The following is a 25,915-nucleotide window of genomic DNA, read 5'->3' on the forward strand; positions in this document are numbered from 1 at the left end:
TAAATTTATGTTTCAGGTAAATAACAGGAACTTTGTTAGCAAAAGTTCGTCCCCAGATGGCCACTTAGGTCGTCCCGGCAGCCGGGATCCAGCACCCTTGGTGCCCAAATGCTGGGCCAGGTGGAAGTCCCCTCACAAGCCACCTCCCCCCCCCCCCCTCATTCCAGCTTATCTTGCTCACCATCCCCCTTCGAAACTTCACCCAAAGTCAAGAAGCCTCCCTCCTGTCACCTCTGTCCTCCCAATGGGTGCCTCGCTGCACCCCCCCCCCCTCTGGTTCAGGGGCCTCTCAGTTCCTTTAATTGTCTCAGTAGCAGGGACGGTCATCCGTCTCCTCTCATCCTTCAGACAGATTCACTGAGGCGCTGAGAAAGGAGGACCCAGGCCTTGCAGGGAGACAGAGGCCAGGCCAGGAACTCCTCAAAGCTGTCCAACCACAAAGCCTGAAAGCTCCAGGCTCTAATAGCACCGGGAAGTGGGGTGGGAGTTTGGGGGTACCAGGGGAGAGAATAAGGGCAGCATTGGGGGCTGGGGAACCCTAGCAGGCACTCCACCCCAGTTTCAGAAGTTCAATCCCAATTCTGGAGAATAAGCAGGTCTATTTGTACTCCCTCCTCTTCTAAAGAAGGGGTGTCGCAATCACAGCAGACAGAGGCCAGGTTTGTTCTGTTTCTCTGTGCCTCCCCCTCTCTGGCACAGCCGGGAAAAGAGCAAGAGCGTGGTTTACAGGAACTCAGAACCAGTTCCCCTTCAGCGGGGCTTTGGAAACCTGCCCTCCAGGAGTCAGGATGCCCACCCGACTGTGCCCAGACTGCACATACAGCCCCGACCCCAGATGCCCAACCTGGCTGGCAATCAGAGAGATGCATGTTAAAATGGCACTGAGCAAACATTCAAAGCTTTGCCACCATGATCTCTTTGGGGGTTGGGTGGGCACAGTGGGGAAAACTGACAGTTTCCTGCAGGGCCAGTAAGTATGTAAATCAATACATTTATAGACGGGAATTCAGCGCTATCTAGTAAGATTACCAGTGCCTGTAGACTTTGATCTGTGTTATCTCCTTTCCTAACAAAACACGCCTGTAAAGTGGGGCAATGTGATAACCCCATTTCACATGGGGAAGCTGAGTCGCAGGGTGGTTCTCAGGGGCTTGAGACCACCAATAAGTGACACAGCTGGGAAGTGACGCAGGCTCATAACTCACTGGCAAGAGTATGGTTTGTAATCCATGAAAGTCTGTCCATCAGTTGGAGGACCGTAACTTTTACACAATGTAATATGACGCAGTCTTTTTGAAGAACAAGGAAGTTCTCCGTGCACTGGTAATCAACAGTCTCTAGCTGCTTATAAAGAAGCAAGGTGTGACTCAGGGAGACCAGGAAGAATTGTATGTAGAGCATGCCAATATTTGTTCCCACAAGTGTGTGAACATTGGGGACTGCCAACGATATCTTTGGGGGGAAAAATCATGATCCTTCATTACATGGTCATGTCTGGGACCTGGATGGCTGGTAATAGGCCCAGGAGGAAAATGATCTTTTCCCTATATATACTTGCACCTTTTTTTAAAAAAGTGTATTTTTAATTTTTTAAAATATATTTTTATTGATTTCAAAGACAAAGGGAGAGGGAGAGAGAGAGATAGAAACATCAATGATGAGAGAGAATCATTGATCAGCTGCCTCCTGCATGCCCCACATTGGGGAACCAAGGACACAACCTGGGCATGTGCTCTGACCGGGAATTGAATCATGACCTCCCAGTTTATAGATTGATGCTCAACCACTGAGCCATGCCAGTCAGGCTATACTTGTACCTTTTAGATATTAAATCCTATGACTATATTACTTATTTACACAAAAAAATTAAATATAATTTTAAATAATAATATCCTAAGAGGATGCTGATATAAGACAAATGCAAAAGCTAGCAATGGTCCACAAAAATTACTTTTTAAATCATCATAGCTATTCAGGCATCCTGACAAGAGTAGGTGAAGGGAGCGCCAGGCTCCCATTGCCCTATAAAAAGTGCTCACCTGGACAGTGAACTCCTATACATACTTAAAAGCCCCGCTGAAACCTTCTCTGACCCTCCAAGGAGAAGAGTTCTTCTTCACTTCAGAACACATTCCAGAGGGCTAGGAGTGTCTGTGCTGGAGTCTGTTCCCCACTCTACCTCAGCATGGAAGACTCTGGAAGTAGACTCCTAGGAAGGGTTTGGTTAATAAGTGCATGGAAAAACTGGACTGGGCCAGGCCCAGATTTCTGAGGGGAGGGGGTCCCTTTCCCTCAAGGTTCCTCCACTACAATGTGGGTGTAACAGGGAAAGGTCCCTGTTCACCCCCTGGCCTTGCCCCTGAGGAAGGCCAGGGCAGGGGGCACTTGTGCTCCTGTTGGAGGACATGCCCTCAGGTTATTTACACAGGACTTGCTGGCCCAGGGGATTAAAAAACTTAGGAAACGTTATTGAGAAATCTGGGGCAGCCCCAGGGAGGGGAGAGGCCATGGGGAGTAGAGGGCTGGGCTGAGTGGGGGAAAGGCGGGAGCCAGATAAAAGGACGCCTCCAGCAGCCTCTGCTCAGTCCTCCCTGTCCTCTCCCTCCGACCCTCAGTCCCTCTGTCCCTCTGTCCCTCCACTGTCCCTGTACCATGAGGCCTGCCTCAGGTCCCAGCCTGCTGCTGCTGCTGCTGAGCAGTCTCCCCCTGGTCCTGGGGGACCCTATGTGAGTAGTCATGACCCTGCCCCAAGCAAGGCAACTTCTGAGGTGAAGTGGTCATTTGTGGGTTCAGGTCCTTGTAGAATTCAGGGTGCATTATGCCTGTGGAGGAGGAGTTAGTGGGGTGGAATGCTAATAGATGGGGCTACCTGTGACTTTGAGAGTCTGTGGGTTGGGTGTTTGTGAAATCCAGGTATTGTGTAGAGGGGTGTGTGGATGTTTATGGAACTGGTGGTCTGTAGGTTTAGAGTGCAGGTGGTGTTTGGGGATTCTGTGGATGTGGTGGTTTGACTGTACATAATTTGGGAGTTTGCAGTTTCCAGATTTATGGTTTCAACGTGTGTAGAGCTGTGGCATACGGTTAGGTTGGCTGGGGGTCGGGGTGGATTTAGTTGTGCTTATAGGCCTGGGTGATAAAGGTTTAGGTAGAGGCTTGGGGAATTCAAGGATTTGGGGTTCAAAGATTTGGTATATGTGAGTTTGGGTATGTATAGTTGGGGTGCCTGAGGGTCTGGATGTTTAGAGACTTAAGGTGTTTAAAGATTTAGGGATCAGGGTTTCAGGAGTATGTAAGTGGGTTCCCCAACTGTGGGTTTGGAAGTCTAAATAATTGGGGGACTTGCTGGTTCTGGTTTTGAGGTTCAGGGGTTGATGGGACCTGCAGGACCAGGGACTGGGGAGACCCCCATGTGGGCTGGAATGTCGGGTCCCTGGGATGACCCTTTGGACTCCTCCCACAGGTTCTCCATAATCACCCCCAACATCCTGCGGCTGGAGAATGAGGAAACGGTGGTGCTGGAGGCCCATGGTGGGACAGGTAACATTCCTGTCAAGGTTACAGTACATGACTTCCCAGCCAAGAAGCAGGTGCTGTCTAGCGAGGACACCATTCTGAACAGCGCCAATGGCTACCTGAGCACCGTCACCATCAAGGTGCGTGCACACTAGAGTCGCCCCACAGGTGCCCCGCCCCCTATGGGTCTTCTCCCCGTTAGATGCCTCACCTATGGGCCCTGCCCTTTCCGAGAGGAAAAGAGAAAGAGAGAGAGGGAGAGAGAGAAACATTGATGCGAGAGAGAAACATCGATGCGAGAGAGAAACATGATCACTTGCCTCCAGTAGACACCCTGGCTGGGGAATCAAACCTGAAACCCGGGTATGTTCTCTGATCAGGAGTTAAACCTGGGGAACTCTTGGTGCACAGATCCAAGCTCCAACCAACTGAGCAACAACAGCCAGGGCAGCCCTTCCCCTCTTCCATTCTCCTCCCCATTTGGGCCCCTCCTTTTATTGGCCCCGCCCCCTAATGAGCCCCCTCCTGAGCCCCTTCCGCTTCCAAGCCAACAATCTCTGTGCCCCTTCTTCAGAGCCCTTTCCCCTCCAAGCCCTCTCTTCCATCAAGCCCCTCTCCTCTCTGAGTCCCCTCCCCTTTCTGGGCCCCCTTCCACTACTGAGCCCTCCATCCTCTGAGCCCCTCTCTGATCCCCTTTCCATTCCTCTCTCTGACTCCTAGCCTGTCTCTTGCCCTTGCCCCCTCTCTGAGTCTCCTCCCCTTTCTGGGCTCCCTTCCACTACTGAGCCCTCCATCCTCTGAGCCCCTCTCTGATCCCCTTTCCATTCCTCTTTCTGACCCCTAGCCCGTCTCTTGCCCTTGCCCCTCTCTGAGTACCCTCCTCCCCCCAAACCCGGGCTAACCAGAGAGACCAGGCAGCAGTGAGGGGCAGGCTCTGTTGTGAGGAGGGGCAGATGTGGGCCCAGCCGAAGGCCCAGAGGTTGGACGGTGGGCAAGGGGCCCTGGACCAGACCCCTCCTCACGCCCTCCCCCCTCCATGCCTAGATCCCGGCCAGCAAGGAGTTAAAATCACAGAAGGGGAACAAGTTTGTGAGTGTCCAGGCGGCCTTTGGGAATGCCCCGCCACTGGAGAAGGTGGTGCTAGTCAGCTTCCAGAGCGGGTATCTCTTCATCCAGACGGACAAGACCATCTACACCCCAGGCTCCACAGGTAAGAGGCTGGTGGGTGGCTCAGAGGGCTGGGGCTGGGTCATTGGGAGGGCCAGGGCCTCACTGAGCTGTCCCTTTCTCTCCTGCCACCTCCTAGTCCTGTATCGGATCTTCACTGTGGACAATGAGCTGCTGCCCGTGGGCCGGACGGTTATCGTCAGCATTGAGGTACCAGGCAGCCGGGCCCCCAGACACACGGGGCAGAGACTCAAGGAGAGACTAAGAGAGAGTCTGAGACAGAGAAAGAGGCCCTAGGAAAGACTCTAAGGCAGCGGTTCTCAACCTGTGGGTCGAGACCCCTTTGGGGGTCGAACGACCCTTTCCCAAGGGTCTCCTAAGACCATCAGAAAACACATATAAGGCAAGCATGTCAAACTCAAAAGGCTAACATGGCCCAAATAAACGAGGTGTAAGTGTATGTGGGTCACAAAAAAACAAAAGCTTCAATTTTCATAGAAATGTAGGTTTATTTCGATAGACACATGCTGAATACAAAGGGCTGAAATAAATGAGTCATCATTAACATAAAATAAGGAAACATTTTAATAAAAATTAATATTTTTTGAACATTAACTTACCAGACACTGAATAACTGCACAGGTTAATAAGCATAATGCAAATAAACCTATTTTTCTTGTTCTCCGAAAGCAAAATATTTCCTGTTGGGCACACCAAACAAGTCAGTCCAAGACCATTGATGTGGCAATGGGCTGCTAAAATATTCGCTGTTAGTAGAGCGAAATGGTGCGCCTGCACGTGAATGCAACAGGATTATAGTAATCAGTCATTAGCAAATGTTGTAGTTCATTATTAATAATTATGTATAGCAGGATATTATAAAAATTAAGTTACGAAATTTTTATTAGAACGTTTCTTACATACTGTTATATTGGCTGGGCCACAAAAATATTCTTAGTGGGCTGCACGTGGCCTGCAGGCCCCGAGTTTGACATGCTTGCTTGCCCTAAAGCAAAAAATTATATAGAGGCACAAACACAGGGGCCTAGGGATGGGCGGGGACCCAGGGAGCCAGCATGGGGCAATGCTTGCCCCTGTGAATTCCACCTCCAGATAAACCCCTGGTCCCTGCGACTCTGGCCAGGTCACTCACCTTCCTGAGCCTGAGTTTTCTCATCTGAAGATTGGAGTAGTTACATAATGCTGGGTAGGAGTCTGTTCCGCCTACTGAGCCAGGAGGCGCCTGTGAGCCCCTGAATCTGGTCCAGCCCCTCCTCTGCTCACAGCCCTCCAGGACTCCTCCCTCCCTCCAGATAAAAGCTCAAGGCCTGGCTCAGTGGTTGAGTGTCTACCTATGAACAACAGGTCAAGGTTCGATTCCAGTCAGGGCAACATGGCCAGGTTGCAGGCTAGATCCCCTGTGTGGGACATGCAGGAGGCAACCAATCAGTGATTCTCTCTCATCATTGATGTTTCTCTCTCTCTCTCACTCTCCCTTCTTCTCTGATATCAATAATATATATATACATATATATATATATACATATATACATATATATGTATATATATATATATATTAAAAACAAAACAAAACTCAAGCCCTGTGCTTGTTTCAGCAGCACATGTACTAAAATTGGAACGATACAGAGAAGATTAGCATGGCCCCTGGGCAAAGATGACACACAAATTTGTGAAGCGTTCCATATTTAAAAAAAACAAACACCAAAACAAAAAAAAAACTCAAGTCCTCCCCCTGACCTACAAGGCCCTGATGACCTCCCTTGTCCCTTTCCTGCCATTACCTCCTCCCACTCTCCCTCTCACTCACTCTATTCCAGCCATACAGGCTCTTCCCTGTTCCTCTGACACACGAGGCAGACTCTCCTGCCCCAGGGCCTTTGCACCGGTTGTTTTTTCGGCCCAGAAAACAATCTTTCTCCAAATATGCACACTACTGGCCCCTTAACTCCTTCAAGTCTTTGCTCAGATGTCACCAATGCCCCAATTTTACAGTGAGGCCTTTCTGAGCTCCTGTAAATTTTCAGCCCCCTCCCATTCACACATGCACTCCACTCTCTCTTCCTGCCATCCTTTTGGCATCCTGTAAATTGGATTTATTCATTTATTAATTGCCCCCTCCACCAACCTCTGTGGAACCTCAATTCCCTACAGGAAAGAGGTTTTTTTTGGTTTTAAATATTTTTTTATTGATTTCAGAGAGGAAGGGAAGGGGAGAAAGATAGAAACATCAATGATGAGAGAGAATCATTGATCAACTGCCTACTGCATGGCCCCTACTGGGGACCGAGCCCGCAACCCGGGCATGTGCCGTTGACCAGAATCGAACCCAAGACCCTTCAGTCCAGAGGCCGACGCTCTATCCACTGAGCCAAACTGGCCCGGGAAACTGGCTACAGGAAAGAGTTTTTATCTGTTTGTTCAGGGCCTTATTCCTGAATTCAAGAAAGTGCTTGGCATATGGAGGGGCTTAACACAAAGTGATGGGAGAAAGGAGTCAGGGAGGGAGACAGGAAGAAGCGAAATGTCACCTGGGCCGACAGCGGGGCGGTATCCGGTTACCCTAGTTTCCAAGAGAAGCCAGAGAACCAGATGTCTATGTGGTGTCTCCCGATGTTTAACTGTTGACAAGAAATGAAATGATAAGTGTACACCAGCTTGCTATTCTTACAGGATAAAAGGTTGAACAGAGCAATTATGTATGGCTTAGCATGAATCAAATGCTCAGCCCAGGGCTTTGCACGAAAGTAGGCAATACATTCTAGTGATTCTTAATATTAGAAAGAAACTTATAATAACAAGCTCCTGCTTACATGAACACTGTCCCAAGGCAGAGGGGCTGTATTTATCTCCAGTTTTTAGATATGCACATTGAGCACAGAGAAGTTAAGTAACTTGCCCAAGTCACACAGCTTGTAGGTGGCACAGTGGGATTTGAACCCGGGCTGTCCAACTCAGGTCCACGTTCTTAGCCGCTGCTGCTGTAGACATGACAGAGAGAGTGTCCAGACACAGAGCGGGAGAGCAGGGCCAAGGGGTTAAGCCTGCTCTGAAGAACCACACCCCTTCTTGTCTATCTACAGACGCCCGAAGGCATTCCCATCAAGCGGGACCCCCTCTCTTCTCAAAACCACTTTGGCATCTTGCCCTTGTCTTGGAACATCCCGGAGCTGGTCAAGTACGTCAGGCCCTCCAGGAGTGGGTTTGGGGCTCCCCTATCCCAGGAGAATGAATTAGTGGGGGGCTGCCAGGTCTGACCAGATCACTCACCTGCCTTCCCCACAGCATGGGGCAGTGGAAGATAAAAGCCCACTATGAAGATTCGCCACAGCAGGTCTTCTCGGCTGAGTTTGAGGTGAAGGAATATGGTAAGAGAAGGAGGGAGCCAGGGTGTGGGCCCCATAATGCTGGCTCAGTGCCGGCCCCTCACAGTGCTGTCTCTCTCCGCCCCCGCCCCCGCCCCCAGTGCTGCCTAGTTTTGAGGTCCAAATAGAGCCTGCAGAGAAATTCTACTACATTGATGACCCTAAGGGCCTGGAGGTCACCATCACAGCCAGGTGAGGGGCCAGGAGAGGGGTCAGGTGAGGACTATGTGAGGAATCGGATGGGACCAGATGAGGGGCCGGGTTAGGGGCTGGTGAGGGTGAGGTGAGGGGCTGGGAATTCTGGGTCCTCTCCATGGCCAGTGGAAGTTTGAGGGTCGAATCAGCTGGTCAGGAGGGAGAATCTGCGACTTTCCTCTCTGCGCAGGTTCTTGTATGGGAAGAATGTGGAAGGAACAGCCTTCGTCATCTTTGGGGTCCAGGATGGTGACCAGAGGATTTCACTGTCCCAGTCACTCACCCGTGTTCAGGTACCTACTAGAGGCCCCCAGAACTTCCCCCACTCTGAACCCTTCCCTCTCACTCTCTGAATCCCCTCCCCCCTGAGTCCCACCCACTCTGAGCCCTCATTTCCTATGCCAGATCGAGGATGGCACTGGAGAAACTGTACTGAAGCGAGATGTTCTGCTGAGTGCGGCTCCACAGCCCCCTCGAGAAGCTGCCCTCGTGGGAAAGTCATTGTATGTGTCTGTCACCGTCATCCTACACTCAGGTGAGGCCTGGGCGGAAGGTGGAGGCTCAGTTCCACCATGCAATCCAGTCTGAGAGGGGAGGTCCAACTGAGGGAGGAGGCCCCGAATGAAGGTGGGGTCAGTCTTATGATAGAGGCCCCCTCTGAGAGGGAGGTCCGATATGAAGGCATCAGGGTCCAATGTGGAGGGAAGCCTGGCCTGAAGGGTGGCCCAGGAGCACACCCTCACAGCTGACCCCCTCAGGCAGCGACATGGTGGAGGCAGAGCGCAGCGGGATCCCCATCGTGACCTCCCCCTACCAGATCCACTTCACCAAGACGCCCAGGTTCTTCAAACCCGCCATGCCCTTTGACCTCATGGTGAGACCCAGGGCAAGGTTGCACCCCACTCCTGAGCACTGGCCACATCTCTGAGTCTGCTGAACCCCCTCCACCTTTCCCTGCACCCACAGGTGTATGTGACGAACCCCGATGGCTCCCCGGCCGGCCGCGTCCCTGTGGCCACTCAGGGCTCCAATCAAGTGCATTCTGTGACCCGGGATGATGGCCTGGCTAAGCTCACCATCAACACACACAAGAGCCTGAAGCCCCTGTTGATCACTGTGAGTCTGCACCAGCAGGTCCCCACCCCAGGGAAACAGAGGACTTTATTTGTACAGCAGCTTCTAATGATTGTACAAAGGGATCTTGTCATGTGCATAGTGGGGGTCATTTCATTTGCATAAATGGGTTTTGCCATTCACATAGAGATGTTTCATTTGCATAGAGGAGTGTTGCCTGCACATGGGGGTCCTGCCATCTGGATAGAGGGTTCTCCTGCCATTTACACAGGGCCTCCTGTCATTTGCATGGATGTCTTATAAGGACCCTTGTGATGACATTAGTGGGCCTAGGTAACCTAATATAGTCTTCCCATGTCCAGATCCTTAACTCCATCTCATCTGCAAAGTCCCTCTTGTCACACAAGGTGCCATATTGCCAGGTGCCGGGGGTTAGGACATGGCAATGTCTCAGGTCGGCAACATACATCCCTGTTTCCCTGCTCAGGTACGCACAATGAAGGACGGCCTCCCGGAGGGGCGACAGGCTTCCAATCAAATGCAGGCCCTACCCTACAGTACGATGTATAATTCCAACAACTACCTGCACCTGTCAGTGCCCGCTACGGAGCTCAAGCCAGGGGACACACTCAATGTCAACTTTAATCTGCAATTGGACCCTGGCCAGGATGCCAATGTCCGATACTTCACCTACCTGGTGCGTGGCTTCCTGCAACCCCCAGCTCTCCCTCCTCCTCACTTCTCCAGCCCTCGGAGCCCTACCCCATTCCAGATCCCCCCATCCTCCCTCTTGCCTTCCTGATCCTTATGCCAACCTGTCTCCCAAGGTCATGAACAAGGGGAAGCTGTTGAAAGTGGGACGCCAGGTGCGAGAGCCCGGCCAGGTCCTGGTGGTGCTGCCTCTGACCGTCACGACAGAGTTTATTCCTTCCTTCCGCCTGGTGGCCTATTACACACTGGACAAAGGAAGCCAGAGGGAGGTGGTGGCTGATTCCGTGTGGATGGATGTCAAGGATTCGTGTGTGGGCACGGTAAGCATTGCTGAGTCTCTGTGCCCATTTGTGACTCTCAGCCCGGCCATGGCTTTCTCTGTCTCTGCCTCTCTATGTCCTTCTGAACCCATTTCTCTCCCCTGCTTGTAGACTTCCTGCCTCTCTCTTCTCCTTTTCCATCTTGTTTTCTTCCCTGTATTAGTCTCAATATTTCTCTTGCTTTCAATTTTCTCTTTCCTTGACTTTCTACCTGATGCTGGTTTTGTGCGTCTTCCTTCTTCTCTCTCTGTCTCCACCTTTCTCTCCTTCCAGACCAGACCAGGTCCCCTTCTGTCCTCTCCCGACCAAGGCTGGGGCCCTGCTGGGCTGATTTCTCCCTCCTGCCCCTCCCACCTCCTCACAGCTGGTGGTGAAAAGTGCCATGAAGGAGGAAAAGCACCAGCATCTACCTGGACAACAGATATTGCTCAAGATCGAGGGTAACCAGGGGGCTCGAGTGGGGCTGGTGGCCGTGGACAAGGGCGTGTTTGTGCTGAATAAGAAGAACAGGTTGACTCAGAAAAAGGTATGTCCCCATGTCACTGAGTTTGGGTAAACATGGCAGAGGCAAAGAGATGGCATTGGGTTGAGGTGGGAATGGCGCTGGGGACAACCAGTGATGTGAGGTTGTGTGTGGGTCGAGTGCAGAGGTCAAAATGGACACAGACATGGGGATGGGTTGAACTTCAAGTTGCAGATGGAAATGTGGATGGACAGGGTCTAAGTTGGGGACAGTCATGGTAAAGGGCACAGCTCTGAGTCCCACAGCAGCACACTCCGATCATCCACTGTGGAGTGTCTGGGCCCGGGATGAGGATGGAAGTGAGGTTGGGTCGATGCGTTGGTGCTGGCCTGGCCTTAGCCTGCCCTTGACCCCTCCCCACCCTGCAGATCTGGGACACAGTGGAGAAGGCAGACATTGGCTGCACGTCGGGCAGTGGAAAGAACTATGCAGGTGTCTTTACGGATGCCGGGCTGGCCTTCCAGACCAGCAAAACCCTGCAGACCGAGCAGCGGTCAGGTGAGGAGTCAACCAGTGGACACCCAGGGAGGGCCAGCACTTCCACCTCCCAGATGGGATCCGGGGCCCTGGTGTCAGTCCTGCCTCTACCACCAACTAGCAAATCGCTCTCCTCTCTGAGCCTCAGTGTCTACATCTGTTAAATGGGAGCAGTAACACTCCCACCTCGCAGCTACTGTGAGGAGTAAACCAAGGACAGGCAGTCAGTGCTTAACCCATCTTGTTCCTTCCACCTGCCCCTCAGATTTGGCGTGCCCGAAACCAGCCACCCGGCGCCGCCGCTCAGTGCAGCTCATGGAGAAGAGGAAGGGCAAAGGTGGGAGCCCTCATCCACCTCCCCCACCCTTCCACCCTGTCCATTGAGATCCCAGCAAAGTGGGAGGAAGGGATGGCCTGGACCTGGGCAGGTCCTCCCTGGGATGCCCCGTGGGGACTTGACTGGGGGCTGTTCCCACAGCGGGTCAGTACCCCAGCAAGGAGCTGCGCAAGTGCTGTGAGGACGGTATGCGGGAGAACCCCATGAAGTACCCGTGCCAGCGCAGGGCACAGTTCATCCTCCAGGGCAAGGCCTGCGTGGACGCCTTCCTGGACTGCTGCAAATACATCACCCAGCAGCGGCTGGAGCACAGCCGGAACAGCGGCCTGACCCTGGCCAGGAGTGAGTCCTGTGGCCTGGGGGGCCCTGCCTGAGGGCTGGTGGTGGTGGGAGGGGGAGGTGCCCATCACTGGGGACTGGAAATTGTGTGGTTCAAATTTGCTTCCAAGAGCAAAGGCAAGTGTGAGCGGCTTGTGAAATTAAGGGAAATTACGTTATCAATTACAGGATGAAAAGTAACAAAAAAGAATGCTTCTGCTTAAAACCTAAGGAAGATTGGGGAACTTGCCCAGTGGCTCCGCTGGTGACCAACGCAAAAATAATGATCTTTTTTTCTTTAAACAGCCTTTAACTTACAAACTTGTGGGGTTTAACACCTGCCCCGCTTGAGCTGTTTGATGCCCCCAGAGTTCTGAATAGTTTAGTGAGGATTTTTGGGCAGCAAAGATATTCTCCTAAACACCCCAGCACAATGTTCAGCATCAGAACATTAACGTGGATTCCTTTTCACCATGTAATATACAGGATCCACTCAAACTTTGCCACTTTTTAAATTATTTTAGTTCTCTCTAGGAAAAGGACCCAGTTCAGAATCACACATTGCATTGGTGTGTCTGGATGTGTCCCTTTAGCCTCCTCCTATCTGCCCAACCCCCAGTGGTAACATGTGATTTTTGTGAGCATGTGTACTTTGAGGGGGTGGGGCTTAGGCAGCTGTTGCCACAGTGGAGAAATATTTCTACATTTTTTTTAGCTAGAAAGCTCGCATCCCTATCACCCCTCCACCCACAAAAGACACAAAGATTCCCAACACACGTGAGCAAAAGACTCTCTACCTTCAATCTCTTTGCAAATGATGACATCTAGGCAGGCCGCTTTCTACTCCTGACAGAGACTTTCTTCTGCAAAGAGGAAGTTAGACCAAACTTTGATCTGCCGGGCTATGGTTTACAGGACAGGGAGATTTATTTCTCAGTATTGTGTATGTTTTTTAGTCAAGTGGCGGTGAGACAGAGGATGGCTTAAACCAGTGATGGGGAACCTTTTGAGCTCGGCGTATCAGCTTTTTGAAAAGCCCTAACTTAACTCTGGTGCCGTATCACATATAGAAATTTTTTGATATTTGCAACCATAGTAAAACATAGATTTATATTTTTGATATTCATTTTATATATTTAAATGCCATTTAACAAAGAAAAATCAACCAAAAAAAGTGAGTTCACGTGTCACCTCTGATACGCATGTCATAGGCTCGCCATCACTGAAACACTAGTGCCTTTGGTGGATTATCCCAGAGCATGAATGGATTTAGGCATCTGCGCAATTCCACCTCCTTTGTTGTTGGACACCCAGAGCCAAGTGAAAGCCTGTCCACCATTTTTTGAGGAGAGCCCAGCCAGGGGTGAGCCCTAGCCCAGCCCAGCTGTGTTCACTTGCTGATGGTGCCCAGCTGGCTGTAGAGGCCTCCAGGGTCTCCCTCAGTCCAGACTGTCTGCTCACCTGGTTGCTCTCAGGACCAAGGTCACTTCTGACGCAGCAGGCACCGTGCCAGGGGTCAGGATACCTGCAGGGGTGGGCAAACTTTTTGACTCGAGGGCCACAATGGGTTCTTAAACTGGACCGGAGGGCTGGAACAAAAGCATGGATGGAGTGTTTGTGTGAACTAATATAAATTCAAAGTAAACATCATTACATAAAAGGGTAAGGTCTTTTTTTTTTTTTTTTTTTTTTTTTTTAGTTTTATTCATTTCAAACGGGCCGTAGTTTGCCCACGGCTGCTTTAGAAGCTTATGAAAATGCTTTTGTTTCTTTGGAAATCAGGGGAAATGAATATAACCTAGCCTGGATTATCCTTGCCTTTATACCGACGCCCTTGTACAAAATATGACTTTTCACATTTTTTTATGGAGGCAGGAGCCCTCAAAGGGGGCCTTTAACTTACAGACAATTCATCATTTGTCCGTGGGTGTGTTTGGCTGCCAGGAACCCCTCCAGGGCTGTAGAGATGAGTATCTGCGGGGCCAGCAGGGGAAGTGGGTCTGCTCTAAACCCAGCTTGCCCCCCACCTGCACAGGTGACGAGGATGAGATCATTCCAGAAGAAGACATCGTTTCCAGAAGCCAGTTCCCTGAGAGCTGGCTGTGGAACATCGAGGAGTTAAAGGATCCAGAGAAAGATGGGTAAGGCTGGGGCACCCCTCATTCCAACCCCCCCCCCCCAGGCACTTCCTACCAACACTCAGGACCAGAACATTTAATTTGCATGCACCCCAACCTCCTCTGTTTTCTGGAATCATAGTGGAACTCCACAACCCAACCTAGAAAAACCTCCACGTGCCCACACCCACACCTCCAACCTGCCCTTGGGGCCCCTCATTACCCGCTCTCCCCTCCACCACATCTTCTCCTAAGGCCTCCATTTCTCCTCCATCTAGAGTCTCCTCCAAGACCATAAAGGTGTTTCTGAGAGACTCCATCACCACCTGGGAGATCATGGCTGTGAGCTTGTCTGACAGGAAAGGTGAGGTGGTGGCTTCGCAGGCCCCAGGGCCCCGGGCATTTCCTGTTTCTCATCCATCCCAAAGCTCCCCTGCTTCTTGGTGGCTGACACTCGACCCCCTGGTTGCTGGGTGGGGCGGGTGCATCAGAGTCCGGATTGTGGGTGTCAGTGCTTTTTATTTTTTAAATTGATTTTATTTTTAGAGCAGTTTTAGTTTCACAGCAAAATTGAGCAGAGAGGCCCTGCAGAGTTTTGCTTGTTGTTTGGAGCGTCGTCCTGTACACCAAAAGGTGGGGGGTTCACTCCTGGCCAGGGCACATACCCAGGTTTCAGGCGATTGGGGCCTGTGCTGGAGGCAACCAATCAGTGTGTCTCTCTCACAACAATGCTTCTCTCTCTGTCTCTCCCCCTCCCTTCCATTCTCTCTAAAAATCAGTAGGAAAAAATATCCTCGGGTGACCATTAACAAAAACAAAAAAATATTCTATTAAAAACTGGAGCAAAACCCTAGCTGGTTTGGCTCAATGGATAGAGCGTCGGCCTGCAGACTGAAGGGTCCCTGGTTGGATTCCCATCAAGGCACATGCCCAGGTTTCAGGCTTGATCCCCAGTAGGGGGCGTACAGGAGGTAGCCAATCAATGATTATCTCTCATCATTGATGCTTCTAGATCTCTGTCCCTCACCCTTCCTCTCTGAAATCAATAAAAAATATATATTTTAAAAATTTGAGCAAAAAAGACAGAGATTTCCTATATACCCTCTGCTACTCCTCACTCCACGCATAGCTGCCCCCACTGTCAACATCCCCCACCACAGCGGTGCATTTGTTATAATCAATTGTGAAGACCCCAAGTTCATCGCTGACAGTAGGAATTCACTCTTGGTGTTGTACTTTCTATGGGTTTGGTCTAATGTTTCATGACATGAGTCCACCATTGCAGTATCGTACAGAATAATTTGCAACCACAAAAACTTTTAAGGAGGTGCTGTCGACATGATAGTGGGGAAAGTGATTAGGAAAAAGGAGGAAGCAGGATGAAATGGGGGATTGAAACATCGGTGGTCAGATTGGGAAGCGTGACGTAAAGGTTACCTGTCCTTGGTCACCCACAGCTGGAGTGAGACCAGAGGAGCTCTAGCCAAATGGGGATGGTTTACAGCAGGGCGGGGAGGGGTGAGGGAAGGAAGGCCCTGACTTTTAGTGCAAAATATAAGTGGGTGCCAAAAAGTAATATCCCACTGCAATAGTTTTTAAAGTAAAAGTGAGTACAAAATAATCTATGGTGAACAAAATATCCAAATTTAAAACAGAGACCAGAGCCAGGGCAGGTTCTATGTATAATTTAAAGGTTAAATTTGTCAAAAAATATTAAAACATTAAAAGGCAGGTGTATTAAAACTCATAATATTAGGTGTAAACATTTTATTTATACCACAGCCAGAATTTATTATATTGTATTCTCATTTTGTTTAGTTATAACATATAATAAATTAAACTTTATTATCATGTTGCTTTCCTGACTTCAAGATTTTAAAATTTTGCTTCTTTGCTTATCTCGTTTTTAATTGAAGGAATTGAAAATTTCTGCCAATTTCTCTTATTTTTAAAAAATATGTTTTTATTGATTTTCAGAGAGAGAGGAAGGGAGAGAGAGGGAGAGAGAGAGAGAGAGAGAGAGAGAGAGAGAGAGAGAGAGAAAGAGAGAGAGAGAGATCCCTGAGAGAAAAACATCGTTGAGCCACCTCCTGCACGCCCCCTACTGGGGAGGGAGCTCAGAACCTGGGCATTTACACAGCGCACATGGTTTCCTCTTGCCTGGGACTCCATATGACTCACCTGGAGCCACTGTGTGGCCTTAATCAAGCTACTCAACCTCGCCTTAGCCGATTGCTCAGTGGATAGAGCATCGGCCTGTGGACTGAAGGGTCCCAGGTTTGATTCTGATCAGGGGCATGTACCTTGGTTACAGGTGCCTCCCCAGCCAGGGCTCTGGTTGGGGCGCATGCAGGAGGCAAACGATCGATGTGTTTCTCTCACATCAATGTTTCTCTCTGTTTTTCTCTCTCTCTTCCACTTTCTCTAAAAATCAATGGGAAAATATCCTCGGGTGAGGATTAAAAAAAAAAAGTTACTCAACCTCTCTGTGCTCCTCCATAAAATGGACATGATATTAATAGCATGTACTCAAAGCACTGTTGAGAGGATTGTTATGTGTGAATATATGTAAAGCCCTTATAATAATAGTGCCTGTAAAAAAAGGTGGAAGGGAGGAAGGAAGGGACAAAAAGATGTAATGTGGGCTGGTGTGTTATTTTATATTTCTGGTAGCCCCATGAAAAAGGAGTATGATGAAACCGATTTCAGGAATACATTTTATTTCACCCAAATATATCCAAAATATTATCATTCCCACATTTTATAAAAGTTTGCAAACCCCTATCACATTAATAATAATATTAAAACAATAAATTAATTATTATTTAAGTAAAGCTTATTTTTTAAAAATATGTTTTTATTGATTTCAGAGACAGGAAGGGAGAGGGAGAAAGAGTTAGAAACATCTATGAGAGAGAATCATCAATTGGCTGCCTCCTGCAAGCCCCCTACTGGAGAGCGAGCCCACAACCTGGGCATGTGCCCTGACCGGGAATTAAACCATGATCTCCTGGTTCATGGGTTGACACTCAACCACTGAGCAGCATTGGCCGGGCAAGATACCAAAATTTTTAATGACTTATTTTACTTCTATTAGTAAGCCTTTGACTCTGGTATGCCTTTTATACTTAGAGTGCATCTCAATTAGGATGTGAGCTTTTCATTGGAAACTTTTTTTAAAATATACTTTTATTGATTTCAGAGAGGAAGGGAGAGTGAGATAGAAACATCAATGATGACAGAGAATCATTGATCAGCTGCCTCCTGCATGCCCCCCACTGGGGATTGAGCCCCCAACCTGGGCATGTGCCCTTCAACGGAATTGAACCTGGGACTTTGCAGTCCGTGGGCTGACACTCTATCCACTGAGCCAAACCGACTAGGGCTCATGGGAAACATTTTGATCTCTATTTTAGGATTCATTAAATTTGCAGTTGAAAAAGCAGATTGACATATTCAAGTTGTTCCAAACATACTTTTAAAAGTCTTCCAATCACTAAATCAAGAATCATTTTTTATTGTTATGTTTTTAAGATTTTTAAATCAATTTTTAGAGAGAGAGGAAAGAAAAGGGAGAGAGAGAGAGAGAGAGAGAGAGAGAGAGAGTTGGATGTGAGAGTGAAACATCGATTAGCAGCCTCCAGCAGTCCCCCACGGGCATGGAAGCCCTCAAATAGGCTTGTGTGCTGACCAGAGTTGAACTGGCAACCTTTTGGTGCACAGGACGATGCCCAACCAACTGAGCCACACTGGCCGGGGCCACCCACCATTTTTTCAAAAATGTATCTTCATTATTGAAAGTCATACAGATGTCCTCTTTGTTTGTTTGTTTGTCTTTTCCCCATTGACCCCCTCCACCCTGTACCTGCCCCTTCCAGGCCTTTATCACTCTATTGTCTGTGTCCATGGGCATCTTTAAAAATTCTTTATTGTTGAAAGTATGACATTTGTCCCTTTTTCCCGGTTGTCCTCTCCCAGCCTACCCCCATGGCATTTTTAAAATCGGGATATAATTTACATACCATAAAAGTTACCCTTGGTCAGTATATGATTTCAGTATATTCACAAGCACTAGTTTGGAAGTTGAAATCTGAGTTAACTAAAATGAAGTAAAAGTAGAAATCCAGTTCCCCTTTGAGCTAGCCACCTTCCAGTCCCCAGTGACCACATGGGGCTGGGGGCTACCATTTTGGGGAGCACAGATGGACCCTTCAGTGAGGCTGACTCGCTTTCCTCCTCCACCTCTAAGTAAAATTCAAATGAAGTCACTAAATCCTGGCAACTCCCCGCTACCACTATCATTTGTAATTCATCACCATCAACATTCTCTAGTCTATGGGCTTCTACAAAAACCAGCTGAGCTCGGGAAGCTCCCGTCTCAGGTATAAGCCTTGAGAGGCAGGAACTTGGAGCTGAACTTGGACCCTAACCACCCTGCCCATCCCCTACCCCTGACACTCATGTTCTGTTCCCCTGGGCAGGGATCTGTGTGGCTGACCCCTATGAGGTGACAGTGGTGCAAGATTTCTTCATCGACCTGCGGCTGCCCTACTCTGTGGTTCGTAACGAACAGGTGGAGATCCGAGCCGTCCTCTACAACTATCGGGAAGAAGATACACTCACGGTGGGTCCTTGGAGCTGGAGAGGCACGAGGGGAGACCTGGAGAGGGGCCCATGGCGCATGCCCCTGACCTGATACTCTCTCCCTGGCAGGTGAGAGTAGAAATGCTCTACAATCCAGCCTTCTGCAGCTTGGCCACTGCCAAGAAGCGTCACCTGCAGACTATAACCATCCCTCCCAAGTCCTCAGTGGCCGTGCCTTATGTCATTGTGCCCCTGAAGACTGGCCTGCAGGAGGTAGAGGTCAAGGCCACTGTCTATCGGTACTTCATCACCGACGGTGTAAGGAAGACCCTGAAGGTCGTGGTGAGTCCTTGGGGAACCTGCTGCCTCTTGTCCTTCAGGAGGGACTCTTGCTCTCCTTGTGCTGTCAACTCAATTTGGAGCCCCAGGCTCTGAGACACTAATGCTGTCCGTGTTCAGCTTAGGAAAGTCAGGAGTCCCAGCAGTGTGACAGCAGGGCCATGTGAGGCAGGGGAGACATGCTTCTGCGCATAAAATTCTAAGGGGGTGCCCAAACCTCAGCAGTAAAGATAAAAAATGGTTTTCCTTAAAATATAGTTTAATATCAAATATGATATTTTGTAGAATATTTCAGTATAAGAGTTTTGTTTTGACTTTAAATATTTTGGAGAAACATATTTCACCGACCAAATTTAATAAAGCAATAATATATGATGCTAGAATATAGGAAAGTTCTACTTGTGAAAATGTATGTTTTTTAGTGATTTCAGAGAGAGGAAGGGAGAAGGAGAAAGAGAGAAACATCAATGATGAGAATCATTGATTGGCTGCCTCCTGCACGCCCCCTACTGGGGACCCAGCCTGCAGCACAGCCATGCATCCTAGCCTGGAATGGAACGCTGACCTCCTGCTCCATGTGTCAGCACTCAAACCCTGAGTCACACCGACCAGGCAGCAAAGTTCTGTTTTTACCAGTGATTTCAAATTTTTAAAAATTCTATGAGGTTATTGAGCCAAACTGACTAACATGTATTCGGCAACAAGATCTCAAATGTTCCATTATCTGTGATTTTTAGCCTTAAAATATACATTAACAGTTACATTATTACTGTTTCCCACAGTTTGGAACACTTTCAAATATAATAATAGATAGAATCATCAGTAAAAGGCTTTTGTTATTTTTTTCTCTTGTGAATATTTTTATCACTATGTTTTTATTGTTCAAGATATTACGTATGTCTCCTTTTTCCCGATTGACCCCACTACCACTACCACCACACCCGCCCCCCAGGACAAGCCCCCACCGCCCCAGTGTCCGTGTCCATTGGTTATGCTAATATGCATGCATACAAGTCATTCGGTTGATCTCTAACCCACGCCCTCCCCTGCCTTCTCTCTGAGGTTGGACTGTCTGTTCAGTGTTACTTAGGCTCTGGATCTATTTTTGTTCATCAGTTTATGTTGTTCATTATATCCCACATATAGGTGAGATCTTGTGACATTTATCTTTCTCCAACTGGCTTATTTCACTTAGACTAATGCTCTCCAGAACTATCCATGCTGTTGCAAATAGTAAAAGTTCCTTCTTTTTTATAGCAGCTTAGTATTCCATTGTGTAGATGTACCATTGTTTTTTAATCCACTCATCTGCTGATGGGCACTTAGGCTGTTTCCAAATCTTAGCTATGGTAAATTGTGCTGCTATGAACATATAGGTGCCTATGTCCTTTCTGATTGGTGTTTCTCTTGGAATATATTTGCAGAAATGGGATTACTGGGTCGAATGGGAGTTCCATTTTTAATTTTTTGAAGAATCTCCTGTTGTCATTTTTTTAATATTTTAAAGCAAAACAAGTTCATAACCAAGATCACTAATATTTTATTTATTTATTTATCTAATTTTAAAATAAAATACATTGATAGCATTTATGAGGCTCATACTCCAGTTCTGTCCTAAAAGCTGTGTGACTCTGGGCAAGTTACTTCAGCTCTCTATTCTCCAATTTCCCCATCTTTATAAGTTTGTGTTTTGTTTTCTTTTAAGATTTTTTTTATTGATTTTGAGAGAGTAAAGGAGAGGGAGAGGGAGAGAGAAACATCAATGTGAGAGTGATATATACATCGGCTGCTTCCTGTATGCCCTCTACCTGGGATCAAGCCTGGAACCTGGGCATGTGCCCTGACCTGGAATCAAACCGGCAACCTTTCTGTGTACGGGACAAGCCCAACCAACTGAGCCACACTGGCCAGGACCCGTTTCCCCATCTTTAAAATGGGAATGATGATAGCGGTACCCTAAATGAGTTAACCTGAATAAAGAAAGCTTCTAGGCACATAGGAAGATTTCTAAAGGCTTTGTTGTATTATTATCATTAATTGATAATGTTGTTATTAAATCATACCACAGTATGAAGTATTTGTTTGTATTGCCTCCCTATAAGGAAGGAAGCTGAGACACAGAGAGGTTAAGTAACTGGCTCCCAGTCACACAGCTAAGACTGGCAGATGCCATCTAGGCTACAGTAATCCCCAGAACAGTGCCCTGCTGACCAGCTGCGGCTCTGTCTGTCCTTTTATTCACCCACCTCCCCCTTCCCTCAACACTGTCCAGCCTGAAGGAATCAGAATGAACAAGACTGTGGCCGTTAAGACACTGGATCCACAAAACCTGGGCCAGAGTGAGTCAGCGCAGGAGTGGGGGTGAGGCCTGGGTGGTGTGCAGGGCCTGGTGAAAGGAGGCTGGTGCGAAGGGTGTCTCCCATTCCACCGACAGACGGTGTGCAGCGAGTGGAGGTCGAGGCTGCAGACCTCAGTGACCAAGTCCCTGACACAGAGTCGGAAACCAGGATCCTCCTGCAGGGTGAGATGGCCTTGGTCCAACCCCATGGGGCCCAGGAAGGTGTGGAAGCCATGACCCCCAAAGAGGGCGCCCGGTTCCGTCACTGCCGGGAATATTGAACCATGGCGCCTCCCTCCTTCTCGTGTGCTAGAACAGCCTCCTTGATGTGCTCACAGAAGGCTCCAGGCAGTACTTAGCTTCTGCTGCTAAAGATGCTTCAATGAGAAGTGATAGAGTTCAAGAACAGAAATTCTGGAACGAATTCCCCAGGATGGAGGACTGGGAGGAGAAGGCACAGGAAGGAGCTAGCAAAGCCCCTTGCAACCTCTGAGCTCTTAGGTTTGGGATAGACTCTTGGTTTCCTGATCTGTGATGAAGGCAAATAGCGGTACCTGTTTTGAAGGGCTGTTGGGAAAATTAAATGAGATGCTATATAGTGTTCTCTTAGAAGAGTTTGGCAAATGGCATTAAGCATGATAGACATATTCATAACCATTGCTCCTGGAATTATTTTACCACTTGTGGCACATGAGGACCCAGGGACAACCCACCTGGCCCCCTTCAGCCACATGCCTCCATCTGTCCCTGACTCTTTGGCCCTGGCTGGTTGGAGCCTGGGAAGGCTGGGGGCAGCCCGGCCCTCATCACCCCACAGAGGGTCTCATTGCTTGAACGTCATCCTTCCTTCTGGCTTTAGGGACACCAGTGGCCCAGATGGCAGAGGAGGCCATTGATGGGGAGCGGCTGAAGCACCTCATTGTGACCCCTTCTGGTTGTGGAGAGCAGAACATGATCGGTGTGACTCCCACGGTCATCGCTGTGCACTACCTGGACCACACAGAGCAGTGGGACAAGTTTGGCATTGACAAGCGGCAGGAGGCCCTGGAACTCATCAAGAAGGGTATGTCCCCTTCCCCTATTGGAGGCCCCCATTCTGAGTCCCCTCTCTGAGCGCCTTCCTCCTCTGAGGCCCCACCCCCTCTTGTGGTCCCACCCCCTCTTGAGGCCCTGCCCCTTCTCTGACACCTTCTGCTCTCCCCTCTTTGAGACCCTTGTCCCTCTGAGTTCCCTCTCCCAATGAACCCGCCTGAGAGCCCTTCTCTCTCTGAACCCCCTCTCCTCTGAGAAGCCCTTACCCCTCCTCACTCTTTCCTGAACCTTTTCAGAGTCCCTCCACCCTATAAGCTCCCCTCCCCTCCAGACATTCCTCCTGGTCCTGAGCACCCTCTATCCTCTCTGAACCTCCCCTTCCCCCCTTCACAGAATCTTTCTTTCTCTCTAAACCTCTCTCCTTCCTGGCATACCCACACCAGCCACTGCCTCCACTCATCCCTCATTCCCCCAGTGACACTTCTTTCTTCCTTGCAGGGTACACGCAGCAACTGGCCTTCAGGCAACCCAACAAGGCCTTTGCGGCCTTCCTGCATTTGAAGTCCAGCACCTGGTGAGCCTGCCCATCCTTGGCCCTGCATCCCTTGAGCAGGGCCTGGGCCCTGGCCTGGGGTGAGCTAGGCTGGCCTCCCCCACACAGCCCTGTGCCTCTGGACCCCTCCACCTTCAGAGTCAAGGTGCCCACTAGCTGAGTGACCTACCATCACTAAGCAATGCCTACAAGCAACATTGGGTCCTGAGACCTGGCCTGGGCAACTGGGCACACCTGAGCAGGCCCTGCCCCTCTCTGCTCCTTGCTTGGCTGGGATGGCAGTCTCCGGATCCCAGAGCCAATTGGCTCATGCTCTGTGCCCACCCCCAGGCTGACAGCTTATGTGGTCAAGGTCTTCTCTCTGGCCGCCAACCTCATTGCCATCGACTCCGAAGTCATCTGTGGGGCTGTCAAGTGGCTGATCCTGGAGAAGCAGAGGCCTGATGGAGTCTTCCAGGAGGATGGGCCCGTGATACACCAAGAAATGATTGTAAGAGGCGGAATTCAGGGCAGCCTGTGGGAGAGGAGTGCCTGAGTGCCCCCGCATGGACAGGAGACAGGCTCTGTCTGCCATTTGCCCAATTCCCAGCGTGGGATGGACAGAGAAATAAAGGAGCCACGAATGTCACTTCTCCTTTGAAAAAACCAGAGACCTCAGGGCCTAGTGCAAAATGAAAGTTCCCTAGACCCCCCATCGCTTTCATTAAATCTGAGAAGTCCTTAGAATTGTGGTTCTCAAACTCTGGTCTCCAGGCCAAAAGCACCAGCATCAGCTGCAAGTTTGTTAGAAATGGACATTCTTGTGCTGGATCCCACATGCCTGAATCAGAAACTTTGGGGGTGGGGCCCAGGAGTTGGGGTTTTAGTAAGCCCCCAACTCCAGGTAATGGTGACGTGTGCTAAAGTGAGCAAACCATGGCATCAGCCTGACCTTCGGGCTTCCAGCCTTGCAGCCTTCCCTCTCCACACTCCATCTGTACTGCCTGGAGCCTTGCTCCCGGGCACAGGGCCTTTGCACATGCTGTTCCCACTGCCTGGCATGTTACCGCTGCCCTCTTTGACAGTTGAGTCCTACTCACTCTTCAGATTGTGGCCCCACCTGTCATCCCTTGGGGACACCTTTCCAACTGCCCTGACCATGACACACCCCCACTATCCATTCTCACTGCCACATCCACTTCTACACAGCTCTGGTCAGTTTGTAATGATACATCTGTTGATGAGCTGGTTGGCTCATGCCTGTCTTCCCTACGAGATGGGGAGCTCCATGAGGGCTGGAGCCATCTTACCCACAACACCAGCAACATTTACAGAATGAGTGAGTGAATGAATGAATACTAGAGTATGGCCCTACTGTGAGACACTGGGGAGAGACCCACCCCTGCCCCGCCCTGCTGATCCTACAGGGGGGGATGGTTGGCATGAGGGGCACACAGGTGACCCCATCCTTATTTCCTCCTCCACACCCTAGGGTGGCTACAGGAATGCTGAGGAGAAAGATGTGTCCCTCACAGCCTTCGTTCTCATCGCGCTGCAGGAGGCTAAAGATATTTGCGAGGGACAGGTCAATGTAAGTGTGCCCTGCCCTGCCCTCCTCCACGCCCCTCCCCCCCGCCCCCGCCCCATATCCAGGCACAGCCATCGCGGGGGTTCTGTAATTGCGGCATCTGCTTTGTCCTGGGGTTTTGAGAGTGGGCTGTTTGACCTTTAGCTTTCTAAGTGGGGAACTCCAGGATCCCAACTTCACCAGCTGCTTCTCCTTCTCAGGACCCCAGAAAAGAGAGGAAGGAGAGGAAGGCTGTTATCGTTAAGGCCAAGGGAAACCCTGGTCTTTCTGGTTCAAATTTGCAGATTTGAAAGAAATTATGGTACAAAAGAGATGACTCTAGGGCAGTGGGGTCAGACATATCTAAATTTAGATCATAACCCTTAGGCACTTGCCCTTCCTGGACCTCAGTGTGCACATCTGTAAAATAAGTATAAAATAAGTATAATAATTTTTGTATTTTTTATGATTCTCTAAGTTGTTCTAGATGTAACACACGTGTGAGCTACATTATGCAAACACACAGTGTGGAGCAAAAGTAGGTTTACAGTTGAGTATGGGTAACACAGAGTTTATTGTTGTCTTATTATTTATTAATTATTGTATTATTTTATGTACAAACAACTATAAACATACTTTTGCCCTATCCTGTAGATGGTGGGAATTATTTTAAGAATCTAAGAATTTATCAAGTGCAAGGATGAAAGGAATCTTAGGGACTCGACCTGGATGCTTTGTTCCTCTTTCCTGTGTCCTTCATGCCCTTTTTGCCCAATAATTCAGCTTTCCTGCCACCCAGCCTACCTGGCAGAACAGAATTGCCTTCCTTGGGGAAGTTCCTAGCCCAAGGATAGATCCTCCAGATTCTTAGGAAAGGATTCTGATCGGCTCCGCCTGGGTCAGGTGATCACTTCTGGATCAGTGAGCTGAGACCAGGAAGTAGGTCTTCCTGGGCAAATATGCCTGTTCCACTGTGGCCATGTGAATGACAGGAAGGAGGAGGTCCTACAAAAGTCAAGGTGGACATAGGAGAGACAGAGGGCAGGCAAAAGGGTTAGTTTCTACTACAACATGGTGACATTTTCCACTACAACGCAGCACCCTTATAACGGAGTGCGGCGTAGGCTGTGGAACTAGATTGCGGGGGTTCAGATAAAGAGCTTGCTGGAATTACCTTCATAAAACCCATGGTTAGTATTCCAGGAATATTGCAAGTTGATTGTTGAACACAATCTTTATTAAATATTGAAGTATATAAACTTACATTTAAATAATTAGTCTAAACACTACACATAAAAACCAAGGTAGTAGCCCTGGCCAGGTAGCTCAGTTGGTTGGAGCATCATCCCCTTATGCCAAGGTGCAGTTTGATCTCCAGTTGGGCACAT

General features: G+C 49.2%; 1 protein-coding gene across 1 annotated transcript in view; it reads left to right on the plus strand.

The window, feature by feature from the left end:
* Nucleotides 1-2,603: 2,603 nt before the first annotated feature.
* The window catches only part of LOC308519571 (complement C3-like), a 33,565-nt gene continuing 10,253 nt past the window's right edge, over nucleotides 2,604-25,915 (plus strand). Inside the window, exons 1-27 of the mRNA XM_081091599.1 lie at nucleotides 2,604-2,726; nucleotides 3,461-3,653; nucleotides 4,558-4,723; nucleotides 4,820-4,890; nucleotides 7,782-7,876; nucleotides 7,984-8,066; nucleotides 8,165-8,255; nucleotides 8,449-8,551; nucleotides 8,664-8,793; nucleotides 9,017-9,132; nucleotides 9,225-9,374; nucleotides 9,820-10,029; nucleotides 10,160-10,363; nucleotides 10,728-10,889; nucleotides 11,255-11,384; nucleotides 11,629-11,700; nucleotides 11,842-12,042; nucleotides 14,054-14,159; nucleotides 14,414-14,499; nucleotides 18,617-18,759; nucleotides 18,849-19,061; nucleotides 21,331-21,397; nucleotides 21,493-21,579; nucleotides 22,256-22,459; nucleotides 22,927-23,002; nucleotides 23,312-23,471; nucleotides 24,453-24,551. Coding sequence (XP_080947725.1) covers nucleotides 2,653-2,726; nucleotides 3,461-3,653; nucleotides 4,558-4,723; nucleotides 4,820-4,890; nucleotides 7,782-7,876; nucleotides 7,984-8,066; nucleotides 8,165-8,255; nucleotides 8,449-8,551; nucleotides 8,664-8,793; nucleotides 9,017-9,132; nucleotides 9,225-9,374; nucleotides 9,820-10,029; nucleotides 10,160-10,363; nucleotides 10,728-10,889; nucleotides 11,255-11,384; nucleotides 11,629-11,700; nucleotides 11,842-12,042; nucleotides 14,054-14,159; nucleotides 14,414-14,499; nucleotides 18,617-18,759; nucleotides 18,849-19,061; nucleotides 21,331-21,397; nucleotides 21,493-21,579; nucleotides 22,256-22,459; nucleotides 22,927-23,002; nucleotides 23,312-23,471; nucleotides 24,453-24,551 — 3,492 coding nt within the window. The 5' untranslated portion in view covers nucleotides 2,604-2,652. The remainder of the gene's footprint in view (nucleotides 2,727-3,460; nucleotides 3,654-4,557; nucleotides 4,724-4,819; nucleotides 4,891-7,781; nucleotides 7,877-7,983; nucleotides 8,067-8,164; nucleotides 8,256-8,448; nucleotides 8,552-8,663; nucleotides 8,794-9,016; nucleotides 9,133-9,224; nucleotides 9,375-9,819; nucleotides 10,030-10,159; nucleotides 10,364-10,727; nucleotides 10,890-11,254; nucleotides 11,385-11,628; nucleotides 11,701-11,841; nucleotides 12,043-14,053; nucleotides 14,160-14,413; nucleotides 14,500-18,616; nucleotides 18,760-18,848; nucleotides 19,062-21,330; nucleotides 21,398-21,492; nucleotides 21,580-22,255; nucleotides 22,460-22,926; nucleotides 23,003-23,311; nucleotides 23,472-24,452; nucleotides 24,552-25,915) is intronic.

The sequence above is a fragment of the Myotis nattereri genome (genome assembly GCF_964212035.1).
Source record: "Myotis nattereri genome assembly, chromosome: 5".
NCBI lineage: Eukaryota > Metazoa > Chordata > Mammalia > Chiroptera > Vespertilionidae > Myotis > Myotis nattereri.